Source organism: Thermobia domestica, chromosome 3, assembly GCF_964235325.1.
Source record: "Thermobia domestica chromosome 3, izTheDome1.hap1.1, whole genome shotgun sequence".
NCBI classification, from domain to species: Eukaryota; Metazoa; Arthropoda; class Insecta; order Zygentoma; family Lepismatidae; genus Thermobia; species Thermobia domestica.
The window spans coordinates 222970876-222994310 of record NC_137456.1 but is presented as its reverse complement, the minus strand read 5'-3'; the positions used below and the strand labels follow the sequence as shown (position 1 = coordinate 222994310).

At 31.0% G+C, this 23435-nt stretch overlaps 1 protein-coding gene across 1 annotated transcript in view; it reads right to left on the bottom strand.

The window, feature by feature from the left end:
* The window catches only part of LOC145680973 (uncharacterized), a 233127-nt gene that overhangs the window by 5863 nt on the left and 203829 nt on the right, over positions 1-23435 (bottom strand). Inside the window, exons 10-11 of the mRNA XM_081752191.1 lie at positions 15543-15683; positions 6667-6798 (exon numbers count right to left, since the gene is read on the bottom strand). Coding sequence (XP_081608317.1) covers positions 6667-6798; positions 15543-15683 — 273 coding nt within the window. The remainder of the gene's footprint in view (positions 1-6666; positions 6799-15542; positions 15684-23435) is intronic.

Sequence of the window (23435 nt, the reverse complement as noted above, 5' to 3'; positions counted from 1 at the left end):
ATTACACCTACCAAAAAATTATTGTGATAATATCATAGGAGCAAAGTATATCATTTTCTTTTAAATTTCCACAAATACGTCATTTTAAGTACGTATTAAATCAAAAATTTAGGGCTCTTTTTGATAAAGATTTGAATTGAGAAAGTCACATTGATTATACGTGCAAAAAAATGCTTTCGTCCCTCTTTATTCCCTAAGTAAACTTAAAAATTCTACCCATCGCCATAAAAAGGAAACTAATAGAAAGCTTAGTGGTTTCTAGAATAGAATACTGCAATACGGTTTATTTAGATTTGAGCGACCATCTATCGACTAGACTGCAAAGAATTCAAAATGCCTGTATCTGTTATATATTTAACTTGAAATATTCGAATCATTTAACTAGCTGCTCTGTCAAGATGAAGTGGATGAAATTGAAGATACGACACAGATATTACACACTTACAACTTTATTTAAGATATTAATAAGTAAAAACCCAGTGTATTTCAGTCGTGTGTTCAATATCAGCAGAAATCTCATTAATGTAATAATAAGAGTAACGAACTTTCTCTGCCGAGGCATAAAAGTAGTACTGTGTCAAATTTATTCACTGTCAGAGACGTGAAATTGTAATGATCTACCAGAAGATATTCGAAAGTCATCCTTGATAGCCATGTTTAAAAATCAACTCAAAAATTATTTCTTGTTTCAGACTTACCAGCACAACTAATTAAATCAATATTTATTTTGATGCGTATTCTAACACATGCTCATTACTCTCATTATTAATTTTTATGTTGTATTTTCAAATGTTTTGTTTAAAATGTGTTCTGTTTTCAATCTTCTTGCAAAATTTGATATATTTTTCTTTTCTATTTTATTATTATTTGCTATTGTTGACAATGTAACTGTATTAGACAGAATGTAAGATAAGGAATAAGCCTTAAGGCCTAAGCCTAGGAATAAGCCAATTAAGGAGTCTTTAATAAATTGAAATTGAAATTATACCATTTTTAATTGAAATTGAAATTATACCATTTTTTTTAAAATATCTCCTAAATAGTTTGTGATATCAAATAGTTGTAAATGGCATTATGATCTTTATGTCAGTTAAAGACCATCCATATAATTGGATGTGATATCCAAACACTTTCTCGAAATAATCTAATTTGAAAAAAAGGTCAAATTTTCTATTCCTTGTAACTTTGTTTCTACTCTTTCGAAATAATCATACGGTGAACGTAGTATTCGACACTTAGGCATTTTGATACGCATTGCCATGTTTATCTCGCTTTCCTTGTTATTGTTGTAGAAACCTCCAGAATTTGGTTGTTTCTCCATTTTTGTGATACTGTAGCGTCCTTAATTTGAAACATTGCATAACATGTCTAATATTGTAAGTTTTCGTTTTACCTGTAGATTTGAAATACGTAATAACCTGGCGTAACGCTGTTTGAAAAAAAAAATAATAAAATTTTAAGTTGAGTTAGCAACATTGATAATCTGGTTGTCTTTCAGATTATGTCAAACAATATCCCTCTTTCGATGTTTGCATGGTACAAAAGTTCAGCTTTTGTATCTGTTAGTTTAAAAGTAACAAGGGTATACTAAGAGAAATGGTTCACCCTGTATATATATATATATATATGATGATTTATGAGGGGGGAAAAAAAATGGGTATTCTAAGCAAAAAAAGTTCCCATGAACATAGGTCCGAATCTCAACGGTTTGCGAGGGACAGGTTATTAATCATTTTGGTCACCTCCCTACTGAAAAGTATGTTTTACTCGATATGTAATTGCCAATTTGGGAAGTAGTGTAGCATATTGGAAAGGTAACGGAGTGACTTGTCGGATTGAGTATAGTATGGTACTCTTATGCACATGATAGGGAAATTATAAAGGGAAATTTCCAAAATTATTTCGAAAAATTTTCCCTTTTCTTGAATAATTTATGGGTCGCCGAGGCAGTCAAAGAAATAGCACAGCGCAACCGATTGTATCCCGAACATTGATGAAACGTTTTAAATCGTTAGCTATCTTAGTAAATGAGAAAAAAAATATTGATGACTCGTAATAAAAAAAAATTGTCCATTAGAAATCTTGGAAACCAATTGATATCAAGGATAAAGGAACAAATACAGAAGTAAATAATCATAATAAAATCGAAGACAAAAGGCTAGGTTTATGAAAGAAAGATAATAATCGAAGAACCAAAAAAGATGGCACTCAAGAAGTTCATGGAAGTTAATGGAAAAAGAATAAAATGGAAAGTGTTTCGAAATAAAACAACATATATTTCATTTAAACAATAATTAGTTACTACAAAATATACACCATTCAATTTTGCAAGGACGAGATATGTATAAGTAAACTCGAAAGTTTCTATTTCCCATTAACGTATTACACATCTCACAGCAAATGTTCACAGATACCAGCACCAATCTGAATGCATTTGTCAACTCTGTTCAGAGTACTTTAAGTGGAACGTCTTAATGCATCGTGGTTGTTCCTTAAGCGGGAAAAGGCACTGTTAATGCGAGCTACAAGTTCATATCTTATGTTGACTTTGGATTCGTACACCTCTTCCTTTAACCACCTCCAAATAAAAATCCAAGGAACATACAGGCTAGTGGACGAGACTCCCTCGCCCAATCCATCTGTTGGGGTAAACGTAATTAAGATGGCGCTCCAATCCATAAAAGTAGAAGTGCCATAGGCCAATATACTGTATATACATGCGTCTTCTTGTAGCCAAGGGTACATCTTTCATTTATCCGGGTAAATCATTTTCTAAGAAATGTAGACAAGGAGGTGAAAATGACAGATTTACACGTTGTTGCAAATTGGTTTCGACAGTAGAATGGGGGTTATTCACTGACCAATGATGAGTGTTACGGATATTATTGATACCGTTTCCAGTAACCATGGACCAGTTGGTAAACAAAATGTACGGTAGCAACTTTGTTATGGGATAATCAATGACAAAATTGTAGTTTTTATACTTTATCTCTCAGTTGAAGATGTTGGGCTTGTTCACGGTGGAGTGAATACAATCCATCCAGACTAATATTTGTCAGACGCTACTCTGTGGAACATGTGACACAATCCATCTTTTGCTGGCGGTCGGACTTCGTTTTACACTCATGACAATATTATCTTGTACTTCAACTGATTGCATTACACCGCTATCTGATGACGCCATCAGATTGAGAAATGAACCCCGTTTCACATAAGACATTAGACACATTTGTAGACTTTTCGGTCTGGTGTTCTACACTGGTGATGTCTTCTGTATTGTTGAGCAGCTGCGTTTGCATTCGTAATACAATAGCCATACTTGAAAACCATGTCCTCATATTCTTCATGTGTAAATGTGTGTGGCAATTTCTTTACAAACTCAACAATCACAACAACTTTTCAAACTCACTACAGATCGCTGTTAAAGGAAAATTAATACTGCCTTCTGTCGCCACTTACTTTATGAGTCAACGCTACCGAAATCTGTTGTAACCTATTACTGCAAGAACGAGATACTAGTGCTGTCACCTTTCGCCACATTTTCCCCGTCATTTGCATTACCCAGAGTCAGTGTTTTCAATCATACACCATCCAACGGGTGGTAGATTTTTAAAGTAATTTAAGGGGAAAGAATCTCTGCTACTTCCCTCTTGTCAGTATCAGCACCTAAAAGTCCACTTCTTTGCCATTTAAATTAGGTAATATTTAATTCTACTTTAGATTACAGATGTTCCTTAGTTTATAACGTACACTTTGATTGTTCCAAATAAACATAAACATTCGTCGTTGTTATTATTAGTGTTAGTAATCGATTTCAAATTTTAATTAGTTTGGATTACATTACATTTTCTTATTTATACATTTTTTATAAGCTTGCCTCCTGTCCTTGATTTTATTATGATTATTCACTTCAGTATTAGTCCCTCTATACTTCATATAAATTGGTTTTCAGGGTTTCTAGACGATAATTTCTTATTATCTGTCACCAATGTTAATATTTTTTCCTCATTCACTATAAGATGTAACGATTTGAAACTTTTCATTGATGTTTAGCATACAACTTTTTTTTCTTCGGTGACAGTGTCGCCATTCGATTTTTACAAATTATTCGAAAAAAGAGAAAATCTTTCGAGGGGATTTTAGAAATTTCCTTTTATTATTTCCATATCATGTGTATTACGTCATACTATACACAACTCGAAAAGTCACTCTCTTACTTTGCCAATGTGCTATAGAATTTTCCAGAACGGCACCTGCATGCATGCCGAGTAAAAATATATTTTGCTGTGGGGAGATGCCCAAAATGATTAACAACCTGTGCCTTACAAACCGTTGATAATCAGTCCTATGTTCATGGGAACATTTTGCTTATAATCACCCATACTATCATATCCGAGTATTTCCACTTTCTCGTGAATTACTCTACATATATATAATAGGGAATGGAATTACTTTACATTTTTGACTGACTACTAAGCCTCAACAAACATATACATCATACTGTGTCGAAATGATTTTTTTCTTCTTACAATTTGAGTTTAGCATCCGTATTTTTAAGTACGAAAATTATCGTAGAACATTCTGGGAAAGAGAGAAATGATTCACTCTCTTGTTCACAATTGATTTTAAATCCAGTGAGTGGGGGAGATTGTGCAGTCTCAAAAAATGTGTGCTGTTCTGCACCCAAATGTTTATATTTTTACAAAAGTTATTATGGAACAACTTCTTAATCGAAGGAAAAGGGTATCCAGCGCAATTAGTGGGCTAAATTTCCCGCTTATATGTGACTCTTACCAACACCAAACACGAGGTTTGTGGGAAAGTCTCACAGAAAATATACACAATATTCAATCGAAATTGAACAATTTTTATGAAAGTTATTGTGGAACTTTCTAAAAATCGGAGGTAGAAGGCGAAGTTTATCCATCCTTTTACACTTCACTTACTTTAGTTCCATCTAGAAGAAATAATTTCGAAGGTTCGAAGAAAATTTATGCCATATGGCATTAGCAATTAAACGTTTTTTTATCGGTAATTATCGTGGATTATATTATTTAAATTGGGGGAGAGGGTAACTCACCCTTTCCTTCTTGGTAGATTTTAACCCCAGTCAATGTGAGTCATCATGATGCCCTAAAGAAACCACGATATTTTCGATATTTTGATCGAAAAAGTTTTGCTGTTGAAACTTGCCGCATGAGGCGCCTTTTAACACCTTCTATCCCCATGTTCTTGTTGGATTGAAACCCCAAACAAGAAAATTATTTCGGGATACTGGAGGAAGACGTGTATCGAGTTTTCTTAAAACTCGTCAAGTTTTACAAGAGTTCTCGTGGGATAGACATATGAGAACGTACAGACAGACACACAAGTGCCGGTTGAGTCGAATTATAGAAGCTTGCTACGCTAACTTTAAATAATCTGTGTCATAGTTTCAGCAATATATTATTACGTTTATCAGTCACATTCTGATCAGATTTGGTAAAATATTATTTTATTTAAAAGGTAAATGTACAAGATGAAGATGGATACCTCAGACGAACATAAATTTCCATTAATAACGTTATCATCAATCATGTGCATTCAAAGTTAGAATACGATTTTACAAAACGGATCATAACTACTAAAATATAAACACTGAATCTGATAGCAGACTAAATGAATTCATCAGAACTATTAGTTTATCCTAGAAGTCCGTTTAAAAAATAAAACCATTATACTCTTAGTTTATCGAGTTCTGAAGTGATCAGTTCGTATAAACTATGATGCGCCTCAATCTATGATGATTCCACTTGTTGTCCGCGTTATGGTGTCTCATGACAGTTTTCTTTCAAATCTTTTAAATTCTCGCCTTTTTCTCTGAACGAAGTTCTACAGGAATTTGCAAATCTGTAATGGTTGTTATGAAGTAGTTAATTTTGTTTTATAAATATTAATGAGAAATCTAAGAACTGTTCCCTCATTGGTGATTTCTAGCATTTATGTTTCTAACTATTTTCTATTGAATACTTATAGCCCATATGAAAGTTAATGAAGGACTCTTTGTTTTTATGTTATGCAACAAATATTCTCAGTTTCTTTCTGGAAATCCGTTCGAAAATATAGATAAGATGTACTTTATGCATTGTGAAAATTAGCACAAAATAACATGAATATAGTGCATGCACATAGGAATAAGTAAACATATTGACAAAACAGAGTAGAAACTAGAGACATTACAACTCTTTAAGAAGACAGATATTTACTATTGTAAAAATTTGCGTGTATGGAAGTGTCAAAATATATTCTTAAATTGGTGCAGACCGAAAGAAAACAGCAAGTATTAACAAGGAAAACATTTTTGAACACGTAAACTAGTTTAGACAAAACTATATTCATACAGTATTCGGACGTTTGAAAGTAGTTGTAGTAATTGCAAAATATCTTTGAAAGAGAAACTCTCAGTATGTTTCGATCAATGGAAGTAAAAAGAATGATGGTCTAACAAACAACTGGCATTCACAAAGTAGACGATAATTAACAGAGACAGGGATGTTTATAAATCAAGAATGATATGCTGAAAACATCAGTTGCACAATCAAAGCCAGGAATATAATGAGCAAGGTAATGAAGTTAGAGAAAATATGTTTTTCGTATTCAGTTTTTGATGGTAGTCATAGATCTTACCGAGGAAATAGCGCCACATCAGGACCACCTAGGGCGGCCTTCTCGTGAAGACATTCTTCTCTTGACCATACCTTACGAGGAGTTTCATCTTTTACCGATTCCTCTGTTCGAGTTGAACTTCTTTCAGTAGACCTGCCACAAGAACGTGAAGTAAAATATTACATTTATTCCTAATTACGGAAATAAGTCATTTCAAAATAGTTTTACCAAACTAATTTTGAAAGAAAATAGTTATACTTCAAAGAATGATATACTATTGACTATATATATATATATATATATATATATATATAATATTTCGATTAATCACATTCATACTCCTCCCATATAATTTACTTGGATGAGGTAAGTGGCAATATAATGGATGGAAGATGTGCCTGATTTGTTTCAAAATCGAGTTTAATACTTGAATTATGGGTGTCTACTAAAATTTCAAAATGATATTTCGTTACTTTCTCGTGACCTTTTCTTTACCAAACCATAAAATTTCGTAACGTTCTCAAGAGTGAATTTGGATGTGAACTAGGCCGAATTTTCATGAATGCAATAGAAACGTGCTTTGCTTGCGATTTGGTGCATCTAAAGCCGACCATAGACATTTTGGTGGTAAATTTTGACGTTTTATAGAACAAAATTTTCCAGTCTATACTTATATTGTACAGATAAAAAAAAAAAAAAAAAATCGTGATCCAAAAGCTAAATTTCGTGTTTTTCTTGATATTCATGACCGTTTTCTGATTTCGTGACTTTTTCGTGACTTTTGCAAGCGATAGAGACCCTGATATATTACAAGAATTGTATTTTATTTTCACATTTAAAAAATATAACTGTTCAATTTCCGTTGGGAGCTCATATGGTCCAGGTCCCATGTTAAATTGTAGATCCTCATCGCATATAACTTCGACACTGATAATGGGCGCTAGGCCTAAAATCATCCAAAAATTGTAGCATTTTGGTCACATTAACGTCATTTTATATTAAACTGGTTCAAATAAATTGGAAATTTAATATTATTGATACAACATATGGAAATTAAGAATTAAATAAAAACAAAAACAACAACAATAATATATATTCATGAAAACTATGAACGAAATACTTTCATAAAATGTAAAAGAAAACAGAATTGAAGAAAAACACATTTATTTTTATAACCGGAACCTATGATCAACTCAAAGAAATAATTGTACCAATAGTTATTGTAAACATAAAGTGAAAAGCCCTATTTTTTACGCTAAAAGAATAATTTTGGGCTAGAAAAACAAAGAACTTCATTTCTACGAAAATTACAATACTTCTAATCTCGGGAGCAGAATAGAGAAAGACAAGAAGATAAAACTAGTTGGTAATTCTGAGTGATATAGAAGTCTTTGGATAGTCCCTAACTCTTTGAAAATTTACCTCCTTAAGGAACAAGCAGTTTTTATAATTTTACAAATTGAAACGAAATCTGAATTTGAATGTGCCAGAGGCAGCGAATCATAAACAGATTTCCTTATAGGCAAGAGAAATCCAGCATACCACTTGACATAATGCAAGCAACCTTTATTGGGTAATGTTCATAATTGAAGCTGTTAAGACTGGCAGTTAGATGACTCGGTCATCTTATTGTTGACAATATTACCAAGAGACCAACAATTGTTAAAATTCTTTAGCTATGATTTGCTATATTATTAATTAAATAATCACGCAAAATAACAAATAAATGCTATTAATAATTTAGTTAATAAAAGATATAAGAAATATTTTATCTATAATTCTTTGTATTAGCATATGTGTGTATATTAATAAGTTTGTATTATATAAAAAAGTAAATTGATACATAAATTCAAGTCATATTACATTACAATAATATTAACATCATTTTATCGCATTTAAATCGCACCAAATTGCTTTCCAAAGAAAACGGGCAATTTCCTTATGCTATATTTAGATACATTCAATTTTTTCCTTAATCGACCTAATGTTAATAAACTCAAACATTTACTAAAATATCAGTCTCTGATAGGCTACTTCACAACAATACTAAGGTTTATATTATATATATATATATATATATATATATATATATATATATATATATATATATATATATATATATAGAGAGAGAGAGAGAGAGAGAGAGAGAGAGAAAGAAATTTTCTCAAAGAGATAATAAACTGATGTTTTCCAGCCTTAACTTTTGAAATAATCATAATTTATAAGGTAGCTACGCTGTAAAGTAAAGATGCCAATTATAATTTTATTTTAAGTATGCAGCACGAATACCTAAAAACTTCAAGAGAAATACTATTATTTCAATGCTAACAAATCTACAGAACGCTATTCATGTGTCTAAAATACTGTGAAGAATAGGTTATCAAGTTTGAAGGAACCAATTTGGGTTCAGAAACGAAAACAGAACAGATGTGAGACTAAACTTGCGAATGACAGTCGAACAGTTTCTTGACTCAGCAAATAAATATTGATAGATTGCATAGAAGTTGAAAAAAGCTTTCTATAACGTGAGTAAGAATATCATGTTTAAAAAAACTAAAGGACTTGAACGAACTACAGAGGCAGACGTGTAACACATCATGAATCATGCAAAGTCAAACGGCTCAAATAGAGGGAGAGGAAGCAAAAGGAAGGAAGAAATGTGACCCAGGATTATGAATTACCACTACTTTTATTCAATATTTATATAAACCATGAAATGAAAGAATGTTTGAAACTAACGTGACGGCCATAAAAGCGAATAATAAATTGACTATCTGCACAATAAGGTAAAAGTGCCAGTAGCAAACGAACAACTTCCGCATTGTCTTGAATGCCTAAACTACTAAAAGAAATTTTAAATCACGTTCGTAGAGTAGTTGTCTAGCGTATGCTTGCTACGTGTTTCACTTTTTCCACGATCATCAGTTCAAATAACATAGCCTATAGTATTTTTTTAAAGAAAAAGCTTGATTCTTTGAATTTGTTAAATAACAATGTTCTGTTCTAATAATGTATCTTAGAATTTTCCTCTTGATCCCAATTTTTTTGAATATTTGCAAGTAATTCGGAAATATTTCTTTAAAAATGTTAAATTATTAAGAATTTTGTAAAAGAAGGAAAACTCATTCTAATTATTGTCAAAATCGGAAAGGAAAACTTATAAATATGCGAAATATATGGCTAAAATTTTATGAAACTTTACTAAAATAAAACATTTACTATGAGTGGTCTGTGAAAGTAATATATAGAAACTTTACAGAAATAATGAACGTAAACTATTAGTTGCCGATTAAAAGTATAGTAGTGATAGTTCTCAGCCCAAATAAAAATTCACTCTTTTCTTTATGAAAATAATAAAAATTTTACAAAAGTAATTACAGAAAATAATTTGATAACATTTTCCGAGCAACTGTAGGTTAGTGGTTAGTGTTGACCCTTTGTAATTGGAAGTCTCCAGATTCGACTTCCGATTCCAGACATCCTGACTGGTGATTTTACAGTACCACCAGGCCAGTGCCGGGATATCTTTAATAAATAAGCTTTGGCAAATTTTCTTTAAAAGTTTAATCTTTTGTTATTAATGTTTCAGTCTAAAATAGCCTTTTTAATGCATCGGAAATATTTTTAGTAAACAAACAAATAAAATACATATTATGTATATTACAATCATCGTGATTTAATAGTTGATTGAATGCGAAACTGAAGTCATAAAACATTATTACAAGGAATAAAACAGTTAAATTAAGATAATAGCTAGAAAATGTTGCAAATAAATGGAAATAAAATATTGAATATTCAAATAAACTAGTAATTTCCAATGTTTTCATCGTCTCAATCATTAAGTTATTGAGGTTCGGCTTTTACCTACGAACATATGCAGTCATCCATCCTAGTTGGTAAAGTCTTTATTATTTCAATTCCACGAAACAGGTGTGATTCAGCAGAATTAGAAACGCTTAATCAAAGTTTAATAAATTTTACGAATTTTGTTGGGAAAATTCACACACACATAAATCAACATCTGATCGAATATTAGAAGGTATCTTTTGTGAGCTTCAATAGTAGTAACAATGACAATACTATCTAATGTGTAGTAACGCAAAGTGTACACAACAACAGTTCTTATTCGAAAATGTTAGATACTGAAAAGTAGGAAAGAAAGAAGGTACTTGAAGGAAGGAAATGTTATATACTTAAACTTTAGGCTATTGTATTATACTGGGTTTTATGAAATTCAACCCTCAAGGAAAGAAAGAAAGAAAACGAAGGTAAATATTTTCTCCTATACCAGATCTTCGAAACCGTTCTTCCTAAAAGCCTTAAGTTCTGTGGCAATCTTCTCCTTGACTCTAGACAATAGGTAAGATGGTATTTTGAGAATTTTCACCTTGAAGATATATAGTTGAAGAGGTGAGGAAAAATTTAAAATGTGTGTTTTTCTTTAATTATCATTATATGCTTCTGTTAGAGCAATTGGTGTACATTATTTACATGCACGCACTTTGGAAAATCATCCTTAAAAGGAGGGGAAAATAAGAAAAGTTTATTATTATTATATATTTTAAACAATTGGACATACAAACATGAAATTTGATATTTCGAGAGCTTTTTGTTTCACATAATACGAATATGTCATTCGTCGGCATGAATTCAATATGGGTAATGCAGCGAGAGGAATAAAATAGGAGGCTGAAAAATACTGACCGCCAAATGACACATGGATATAAAATCAAAATACTATTGACTGACAAAGTGGATGATTACTGTGTCTTCGGAACATCTTTGAAAGTACGAAGTGAAAGGTGGCCTAGTAGTCATTAACTCTTAGATGGTTATTAAGAGACGATATTAATGACTTCAACCTTAAAAGGTTTGAAGATGGATTTTACCCAACTTGACCATAACCACTGAATACAATGATACGAAATTTATTACTTTTAGGTGACAAATTGTCATTCGCCTGCACAAATTTATTATAAACATTACATACGAAAGAGGTGGAGCAGTGTCACTTCCCGACAATTGTCTCTTTCTGAGCGTCGAAGCATCATCATAAATTTTGATATCTCGGGGGTTTCTGTGTCAAAGAATATGAATTGCATGAATTCAATTTGAGTGAAGTAGAAAAAGAAGAGTACAAAAGTATTGACCTCAATAAAGTGCAAATGAAACATTTTGTTAGCTGAACCTTCACAGATATGATAGATTTTTACTTTTCAAAAATTTTTAAAAACAAAACATCGTTTAGGAAAATTTAAAAATTTTCATGGAACATGAGAAAACTACCGTTTTGGATGCTACGAAACAATTATACCAGATGTCTAAATTTTGGAAACTCATTAAAAAATGACTTAGGAAAATTCACTTCTGTCTGCCCGAGGAACTTTTCTTTTACAAATTTTGTTGAATGAAGCTAATTTTCCGTTTCAAAAGGTACTACTAGAAAATGATTTTACAATATCTTGACTTATTGTATTATTAACAAGTTATTAAGATACGAATTCGGGCAATTTTACATACTAAAGAAAAACAATTTTGCATAAAATTTCCTTGGAATGAAGTGAATCTATTTTTTTTCGGACGGGAGCAATTTAATTTCGTCTTTGATAGAGGTAATTCAACGGTAACTCTGAGGAAATCCACTTGAGGAGAGAAGTAATAATTGTCTAATGACTTGCAAGAAATATGTGAAGTTATCCTTTCCATGTGCAAGAAAGCATTTTTCTGTGCTAACAAGTCATCTACAAAGCCATACTGGGTGTATTGAGAAAACTAACTCCCAAATATATATACATGAAAAATGAAATCAAACTTCCTCAGTATCTTATTGAAAATGCATTTTTCAAACAGCTTTCTTTTCTTGATTTTAAACATTTATGTGATTTCCATTACTTTTTCATATCACTCTCTTTTCACACCTACGGGTGCTAATTGGGATTCAACTTGAACTTAAACGCCGGGTACTTCGTTGTCACTGTAATTATCTGCAACTATAAACATATTCTATGAAATTATGTTCTATAAGTAGTGGAGATGATAAGAAATAACAAACGAATAATTATCAAATCACTGGTGAATCGAGAAAGTGAAAAGAAGTAGCAATGCTCTGAGCAAATTCACCCAATATCTAGTGCCAAACACAAGTATGCCTGAATTAAGATATACTAAAGATACTACTAAGGGTGTGTGAAGTTGGTGCTGATGGCACAAGAAATTCGACATTATATGACAACGCTACTACAATGACACTGCAAGAATACTTGATATCCACTATATATATATATATATATATATATATATATATAGAGAGAGAGAGAGAGAGAGAGAGAGAGAAATTAATGTATGTGTGCGTGTGTTGTGTATATATATATATATATATATATATATATATATATATATATATATATATATATATTCCAGCATAACTCTGGAACACCTGGAACAATTTGAACGAAACTTAATGTACATATCATTTACAATCTGAGAAAGTACTATGAAGTCAAGATTCCTTACTTCCTGTAGGAGAAATTGGGAAGAGCTAACTTGAGAAAATGATTGAAAACGATCAATATTAGTGTCGAATCCATTGCGTTTCATGTCGCTGAGATTTATAGTGACACTCTATATGTCGTCTAAGTTCACTCCCTGTCGTCAGCATGGGTGTAAGGAGGGAGATGCTGATGAGGTTTTCAACTTCCCTCATGCGTCCCAATGTTTCCAAAATTCCAGTTTCAATGGAAAAGAGGGAACAATTTTTATAATTGTTTTGTCACATTAAAATTGATGTTGTCTGTTGTTTGTAATAGCATCACAGAAAAACAGCTGAATCATTTGTAACGAATTCCGGACGTAGTTAGTACGTAGTTAATTTGGGTTTTTATGATGTTACTTTGATTAAGAGGTGTAGGCGTTCAAAATTTATGTCAAAAATATAATGTTTTATGAGTTTTTATCATTACATTTTCATCGAAATGTGTATCTGAATAGGGAAGGGAGAATAGGGTTTAAACGTTTTCCAAAAAACTATTTTTCCCATGTGAAAAACGCGCATTTCAGTTGATTTATTTGACAAAGAATGGAACAATATTCTTTGTAATGAGCATGCAATATCTCCCTTAAATTTCCACTCATTACAGGTATTGGTTTACCAAAATGAGAAAAAAATCTCAAAACATATTAGGGTATGCCAAAATATATCCCGAACATCTTGTGACGGTTTCTCAAAGTTAACACTGCATCATGGGCTATGAGAGCTATTGGTCATTTGTTCCTAAGCAATCTTTGTAACCTACTGATTGTACGAAGCGTTTCGTATAGTAAAGGCAAACTTAACATCGGGTTATTTTTATAATAATAATAATAATAATAATAATAATAATAATAATAATAATAATAATAATAATAATAATAATAATAATATAGACATATCAACAAAATAATAATAACTAATTGATAGAGAAACATTTTGCTGAGTTCGTCACTACTGTTATTGAGAACGTCTTACATGAACTCAATAAAAATACTTTTTTTCTAGTTTAGTATTTGCAGTTTGAGATGAAAATATGAAAGGATAGTTTTTAGTAAATTGATTCTCTGTCTCTTTATCCAAAAGCATTCATTTAGCTTCCATAATCTTAATTTGTTTTTTAATATTGTTTTATTTTGCGGTTTTTTTCTATTGACTTAGTCATGACGGGGAGAAATAACCTAGATATTGACGTCCCTATTAATTCCTCATTCAATCAATCAATTGACTCAGTGCTTTTTCTTCTCATGTAATTTCAGTGTGTTATATCAACCTGCTCGAGATTAGTCAAAGAATATCTTAAATTAGTATTTCCTTCCCTGGTGCATTTGTTAGTTAACAATATGTTGATACTAACATTTACAAACTATATATGCTCAAAACCATTAATTTGATAATCGTATTTAAGATCCAAACTGAAAAGTTATAATTTTCTAAAGTTCAAAGTATAAACAAATACAGATTTGAAAAAAAATTAAAGCTCGAAGATTATTATTATTATTATTATTATTATTATTATTATTATTATTATTATTATTATTATTATTATTATTATTATTATTATTATTATTATTATTATTATTATTATTATTGTTCACGACAGAACAGTGGACTAAAATTTCCCTCCATATATAGAGAGAATCTTTCTCTTCAAATGTTCATTTGTTTGCAGAAAATGTTCATGCGTATGTAACATTGTTTTACAGGTGATAGAAATATCAGAATGTAAATTGGAAGTGAGTTTCGTTGAATTTCGTTCTGCTGAAAGTTCTGAAACCTTCAGCTGTAACCAATCAGATGTAAGGCTGATCCTTCAGATGTATTCTATCACATTACGTTGTCAGATAAAGTATATTCAGTTTTAGTTGACAGTTCACATTTTTAGTATTATTATTAGTAGTATTAGTGTTATTTAAAGTATTTTAAAGTTAAGCATTAGCAAGAAAGAAAAAATATAGAATCATTGTTGTTCAGGAAAGCAAAATATGGAATTAAGAAATCAAATATACGGTTAGCAAATTAAAAGATTATTTCAGCTGAGTGATATGAAACAGCTTTAATTTTCAGACTTACTACAAGTTATAACAAGGTAATAAATGTTTCAAAATAATACACAATAGCTTGTTTTTCCAATACTTTTTTTCAAAGTAGTATTTTCTCTTGAGATATATAATTTTTTAACTACCTAATGTATTAAAAATTAGTCCAAATTATGAAGTCTTTATTACCACATTATTATTATTATTATTATTATTATTATTATTATTATTATTATTATTATTATTATTATTATTATTATTATTATTATTATTTTAGTAGTAGTAGTTCTAGAAGAGGAAGAAGAAGAAGAAAACAAAAATGCACTACTCACTTGTCTGTTCTTACAATCACTGGTGTAGAAACTTCAATCGGTACTACAGCAATTTCATGTGGTTCAGTAGGTGTACGAGGCACAGACGAGCATTCACTACCTTCAAATACACTGCTGCTTGTATCTAAATCATCTCCAATGCTGTTCAGAGAAATAAAACATTAATTTGTAATTCAGTAATCAACGCAAGGGCAACTTATCAAATACAAGTATTTCGGAGGAAGCGGAAAAGAAAATTGTGGTATGGAGCAATATAATACATAATATAATTTCACATTATTTAGTTTCTTAGTGTTGTCACAAACATGAAAAGTTGTATAAATTGATCCCTTCATTTCCAGGTTACGCCTGTGATAATGATTAGAGTATAGAGTATTATATTGTCACTAAGCTTTCCAAGAGTAGACAACGTCCAATTAATAAATGCATATAAAGACACAGAGAGAACTGAGGTAATAATCAGTGGCAATATTTAAGTAATGGCAAGTAATGATTAATATAATGATAAAATATAGTAAATATCATAATAATAATGAGTAAAATGAACTTTCCACTAACTAGTCATACAACTTTCTTTCATAAGTCTTTATGGTAGCTACTGCATGGACGTTCTTAGCTTATTATTATTATTTCCATACTAAATTTAAATACTTTTTTCTTCTTTTGTATAATCTACTAAAGGGTACATAAATTTTCTTACACCATTCAGTATTATACGTATGTATCACGACCATAAGTGCCATACTTCCGAGATTTTAATTTGTGTATTAAGCACTTGATAAATATATAAATTTATCACCGTCGTTATCTTAAGCCTAATAAATAGCGATTTACAGTGTTCTTTATCAAGTATCCAATCAATAATCCTGACAACTTTCTTCTGTAAAATTAAGACATCATGTATTTGAATCCTATTACTCCAAAGCAAAATTTATATTTAATTATCCTGTATAAAAATGCACAAAATGAATTTGTAATATATTCATGATGAACAGTATTATTTAGATTTCTTACTGAGCAGAACACTCGGGAGAGTTTTGTATACATTTATTTAACATGTTGCTTCCAAGTCAGTTGTCTGTATATATATATATATATATATATATATATATATATATATATATATACACCGGGGTATATGTATATTGATATATATATGTGTATGTGTGTATGTGTGTGCCAAGAAATTTAATCTCAATACCATTATATTTTTCCTAATTGTTGTAATAATTAAGATTAATGCTATTTTTGGTTTCAATTTAATACAAAACCGTTTATTTTAAATCATGTTGCAGCCTTGATTAATGTCCTTTCAGTTTCTATATAAACTTCCTCAAAACTTGTATACATATTGAGTAATGTAGTATCATCCTCATATATAATTTGCATAAGGTTGATATTTTGATATTAATTATTTATCATTATTTAAAAAAAGAAAAAAAGGAAAGGGACCCAAAACAAAATTTTGCCGTACGTTACATTTTACTTTCATGGTGTTTTGGATGTATATTATTGAAACTAACGATTCTTTACGGTCGTTTAAGTAGGAATTTATAAAGTTCAAACTACTGATATATAAATCGTAGTAGCTACTTTATCGCATAGGATTACATGTTCTGCATAATAAAATGCTTTACTTAAATTACAGAATATCCCGAGAGCAAAATTCTTATTTTTAAACACTTCATACATTTTAATCCTTAGTGACTCTACTGCATTAAAAGTGGATTTCCCAAGTCTAAATCCAAATTGAGTCTCCAGAAGTATGTTTTGCTGAACCATATAGTTGTATATCTGATCTTTTACAATAGTCTCCATAATTAAAAAAAAAAAAAAAAAAAAAAAAATGAGTAAGAGATATTGGGTGATAATTAGACAGACACGAACGGCCTCCCTTGTTGTATGTGGGAATAACTTTAACTAGTTGAAGTGCATTAGAAAAAATACCTTAAGAAAAACATTTATTAAAACATATTTAAGGGGTTTCATAATGTGACTGATGATAGTTTCCATAAGGGTATTAGAAATGTTGAATATATAGTTACTGTCACAGTTTTCAATATCTTGACTACTATACTTCTATAATGTCTTCATACCTAACGCGATTAATAACGAAATTCATACTAAATTGACTATGTTTACTATTATAGTGATACATATTAACATTAGTATTCCCAAGTGCTTCTTTTGATTTCCTATATACAAGCAAAAAAATAAGTATTAAAACTATCAGAGGACAGAGTATCTACATCATCATCATCATAATCATCATCATATTATTATTATTATTATTATTATTATTATTATTATTATTATTATTATTATTATTATTATTATTATTATTATTATTATTATTATTATTATTATTATTATTATTATTATTATTATAACATAGTTTTGGATAACGATTAAGAATACAAACTCAGAATACGAGAAAACAAAAGCAGAACTCTGGGAAATATATTCCAGATAAAGGACCATCAAAAGCGAAACCAATACTACTACGAAAACTAAGACAAATAAAAGAGACACTAAATAAAATAATATAAGAAGTGTAGTAAGCATACATTTTCAATGAAATTCATACAATAATGTAGTGTGCAGTCTTATTAATAATAAAAATTACAGAAGGTGGAGAAGCATGAGCAAAGAAGAACCCGTGAAAAAAAATAACTACCCAAAATAAATACCCATGATAAGAAAGGCTTAACAGAAAATTAAAGGAAATAAGAAGAGACATATGCAGAATAAACCAATAAAAGAAATGTAGTAAAGGAAAAAGAATATGAAGAAGATCTTCAACAAAGCAAAAACATGTACCACACACGAAGAACACAATAAACATAAGAAGTACGAAGATACATTGAAACAAAAAAACTTCCTTTTCTCTCTCGTGGTTATATGGTTAGCGTACATTTCGGTGTGAAGATATGGGTTCGATTCTCGGGATTCCACGTTAAACTACAGACCCACGTCTCACATAACCTCCCTACTGAAAGAAACACTAAACTTTAATCTTACCAACCAAAAACTTAGCGTTTACAGCACTAGACAGAGAAGATATAAGAAGAGTTTAGCAATTACAAAGAATAATAGACTGTTTAGACAAAAAGAGAAGATGTTCTACAAGAAACTGCCAGCAAAGCAAAACACTAAGTAAACAAGAACAACCACAAAAAATGAAGTAATAGAGAACCACTTGAAACAACAATGGGAAATAGAAGACAGGTGTAATACTGAAACAAAAAGGAAAAGAGAGACCAGCAAACTGAAAACAAGGAAAGCAATGAAAACTGAAAAAATCAATAAATTAAAGGAGTAATAAGAATAACACGAAATTGGAAACCAATAGCTCTTGGTATGAACAATTCGAAACTTTCATAGCATGATTTCACACTACATCAGGAATCTTATAGGTAACTTCGAAGAAAAGCCAAAATTTCTTACGAGGGGTGGGACATGCCTAGTATAAAAAAAAAAATAAAATAAAAAAATAAAAATAAATAAATAAATAAATAAATCCGATCCAACAATTAGAGAACAAAAGGGTACCTAAACACAATATACAAAATAATGACAGCATGTGTTTTTAAAACTAAATTAAAAACTTAAAAAATAAATAAAACAAATAATATAAAAGCAGAACACCAAAAAAGTTGCAGAAGATAGTCACAAGCGTGTAAAGAACAATTAATATGCAACTCTATCCGTCACGACTTTGGAACTCACTAAAGGAATAATTAACACTTGTGACCAGAGTATATACACTTATTTATTAAAAACTAAAATACAGAGTAACGGTTTCGACAACTTAACGTTATCTTCATCAGACAGTAACTCTCTAGTTTAGACACTTTACCATACACTAACTCTATCTTCGTCAGAGGTAGTGTCTGATGAAAATAACATTAAGTTGTAGAAACCGTTAAACTGCATTTTAGTTTTTAATAAATAAGTGTATATACTCTGGTCAAAACTCTTAATTATTCCTTTAACAATTAATAGTAGACGCGGTAATAAGAAACCAAGCGTATTATAAAAAAAAAGTAGAAACATATACACAGCATATATATATCAGACTCTCAGACAGCATACAACTCAATACAACACTCCTGCATCTTCCACTGTTTAAAATGTATGGAACAAACGAGAAATTTTGATGTAGTTTGTACAAAATAACATGAACAAATCAAATTCAACACTATGTTTGAAAGATAACCAGAAATACTAGAAATAGAAGATATACAAATTAGGAGAGAAATATTTCAGAGATATAACTTAAGTTCTCTGATATTCTGTTTTTGTTTAGGATGTTCTGCCTGACTTACTCGACAACATAAAATATGGATATAACATAGAACCAATCAAACAAATAGAATATAAAACAAATAGCGGTGTCACGTCTATACCACGTAAGGAAATTTTGATTATACGGTGTGATATTTTCTCAACGATTATAGAAACCGGAAGTGATAGTATATTTATAACGCTTCCGATTTTCGTAAAGAGAATAGAGTGGAGATATAATATATACTTGAGACGCTTAATTGATTACAGAAAACCGCTCCCCGCTTTACTACTATTTTTATTCTATAACAATCAACTTTAAAACTGGACGTAGTTGATTTTTAACACTTTCGGTTTGAGTTGAGTTGAGTTGAGTTGAGTTTAACGTCTCTTTTCAGCAGCGAGGCTATATGAGACGTGGACCTACTGATTAACGTGGAATCCGAACCACATGAGCTCCCACCGGGAATCAAGCTCGGGTCTCCCGCGCTGAAGGCGCGTATGCTAACCACTTAGCCACGAATCACTTTCGGTTTGAATAGGGATGTTAAGAGAGGAGATGGCATATTGCTAGAGCAGTAATATTAGATATAACCTCTCCTCCATATCTTAGCGGTTGTTTTGTGTAAATTGGTATTGAAACCGGAAATCGAAGTTGATTTCCAGTATTTCCGGCTTTAATATATTTAAACATCAAAATTAAATGTATTGTTAAAACGCTTGATCCATTGCAGATTCTCACTATCCGTTACCGCTTTCATTTTATAACGATCAAAGTTAAAATAGGAAGTGACTGATTTCTGTAACTTCTGGTTTTAAGAGAGAAATTAAATTGGAGATGGCATATTCTTAGAACGTTTAATTGATTACAGAAAGCCATTTCTCGCTCTCTGTTGACGTTTTTACTCTATAACAGCCAATGTTAAAACCAGAAGTGATCGATTTATGCCACTTTCAGTTTGAATAGGGGATTAAAAAAGAAAACGGTATTTATTCTCACAACGCTAAATTGATTCCAAAAAACTGATTCTCGCTATATCTTGGCGTTTTTACTCTATAGGTGAATACTGAAACTGGGAGTCGTAGAGCAGTTGTATCACTTTTAGTTTTAAGAGAGACTTAATGATGAAAATGAAATATATTGTTCATACTCTTAGTCGATTGCAAGAAACCTCTTCTCTCTACCTATTACGATTTCTACTCCATAGTGATCAACGTTAAAAACGGACGTGGTTGATTTTATGCCACTTCATATTTTAATAAAGAGATTAGAGTGGAGTTGAAATACAGTCTCGGGATGCTTAATCGATCCCAGGAAACCGCTTCTTGCTATCTGTTACCATTTGCATTCTATAACAATTAACGTTAAAACCGGAAGTGGTTGATTTGCGCACATTTGATTTCAGAGGAGGGCTCATTAAAGTAGAGATGGAAGATATTTTTGGACTGCTCAGTTAGTTACTACAGAAAATCATTTCTTGCTATCTACTATGGTTTTTATTCTAAGGCGATGAATGTTAAAACTGCAAGTGGTTGATCTTTCAAGGAGTTAAGAGAGAAGGTGCTACCTATTCTTAGAATGCTAAATCGATTCCAGAAAACCCTTTCTCGTTATCTATTATCGGTTTTGCTCTATTTAAATCGATATTGAAACCGGAAGTTGTAGTTAATGTCTACCACTTCTGGTTATAGTATAGAGTTAAGGATGGAGACTTAATCTGTTCTTGGTACGCTTAACCGATTCCAAGAAACGGCATCTCACTATCTGTTACCGTTTTTGTTCTATAGCGATCAACATTAAAACAAGAAATGTTTAATTTCTACTATTCCCGATTTAAATATCGGCTCTATAAAAAGAACTCTATTTCTTACTTTTGATCCTTTACTTTCTCCACTAAAATTGAATATGTTTGGTCGAGCAGTTCTTGAGACTTTTGTCTCCGGGACGGACGGACAGGGTAATTATATAAAGGAGTTTTGGGAAACCAAACTTCTTAGTGACGCACCTAAAGTATTTGAATTATATCAAACTATACACGAGCACAGAAATCCAACTGAGGAATCTAATAGAGATCACTGAAATATTCTCGACAGACATAAGAATGAAATTTGTAATAGGAAGATGTAAAATAATACAAGTTAATCAAAGGAAACAAATAATTAAATAATTCAAGATAACCACAGAAGAGAGAATGGAAGCTATGAATTCGAAAGAGGTATGCAAGTACTGTTGAGGTTTTAACCAATCGAGAGGAATTGAACACAAAAGATAGCAGAAGAAATAACACTAAATAACCAACACAGACTGAAAGATATATTGAACAAACCTCAACAGTAAGGACTTAAATAAAGGCATTAATATTATATAGTACAGATTCCAACATACTCATTCAGAGTAATAAAATGGAAATACAGAGAGCGAACCGGCAGAACTTGAAAGGAAGACCAGAACAGTATTTACAAAGAACGTAATACTACATCCACGAGCGGCAATAGAAAGAATCTCATTGCCATGAAAAACAGAAGGACGAGGACCGATCAATATCCGAAATTTACATTACACTCAAATCCAAATATTAAGAAACCACTCCTAAAGAAAGCAAGAAAATCCAAAACCTACGGAGCAATAGTAGTAGCTGACCACTAATATACATCATTTCACGTAACCTAGACGAAAGAACCAAAACTAATACAAATATTACAAACAACAGAAAACATAAGGAAGCAATGGAACGAGAAACTACCACATGGACGATTTCCAGAACAAGTCAACCAAGAGCATAAAGAGAAAGACATAAAGACAGAAGGCTTCGTGCAAGAGACATAAAACCTGGCAATAAATATGAAGCGTTACAGAAAATACACACATTAAAGATATAACACAAGATAGCAAATGTAGATGATGTCGAATATAACCTGATACAATACGATATATTACAAATGGATGCACAATGATGACATAAACTGAATGCAAATAAAAACACAGAATGGGAAAATATCATTCATCAGGAAATAGCAATGAAACAGAAAATAATACCGGAAGAAGTACCGTATTACAAATATCAACCAGAAACCATACTAGAAACAGGCAAACAAACACTTTTATTGGAATACAAAAATATTAACCTACAAAGAAATACATCATAACATGCCGGACAATACATTAATAAGCAAAGAAAAGGAAGAGACACATAACTTATCATACATCGCTATATCAAACAGAACAAATCTCCAGAAAGCACACATGGAAACAAAAATAGAAAATACAAACAACTAGTCTAGAATTTAAAAGAACAATGGAGCATCAAGAATGTGAAAATAATACCAACAGTGGCCTACATGAAGTTGAAAAAGAAACTTGAAACCATTTTAATTAAAGAATGAAAACGTGAAGAAGCTGATACACAGGAGTGTAATACTCAACACATACACAATTGTAAGAAACTTCCTGCAAGTCCCAGAATAAAGGAAGGAGAAGAAAAAAATCACAAAAAGATATAGTAATAAATCATTGAATGGCCTGTATATTACTGTATTATCTGATAAGATGAGGAGTAGAAAAAGTAATAATAATAATAATAATAATAATAATAATAATAATAATAA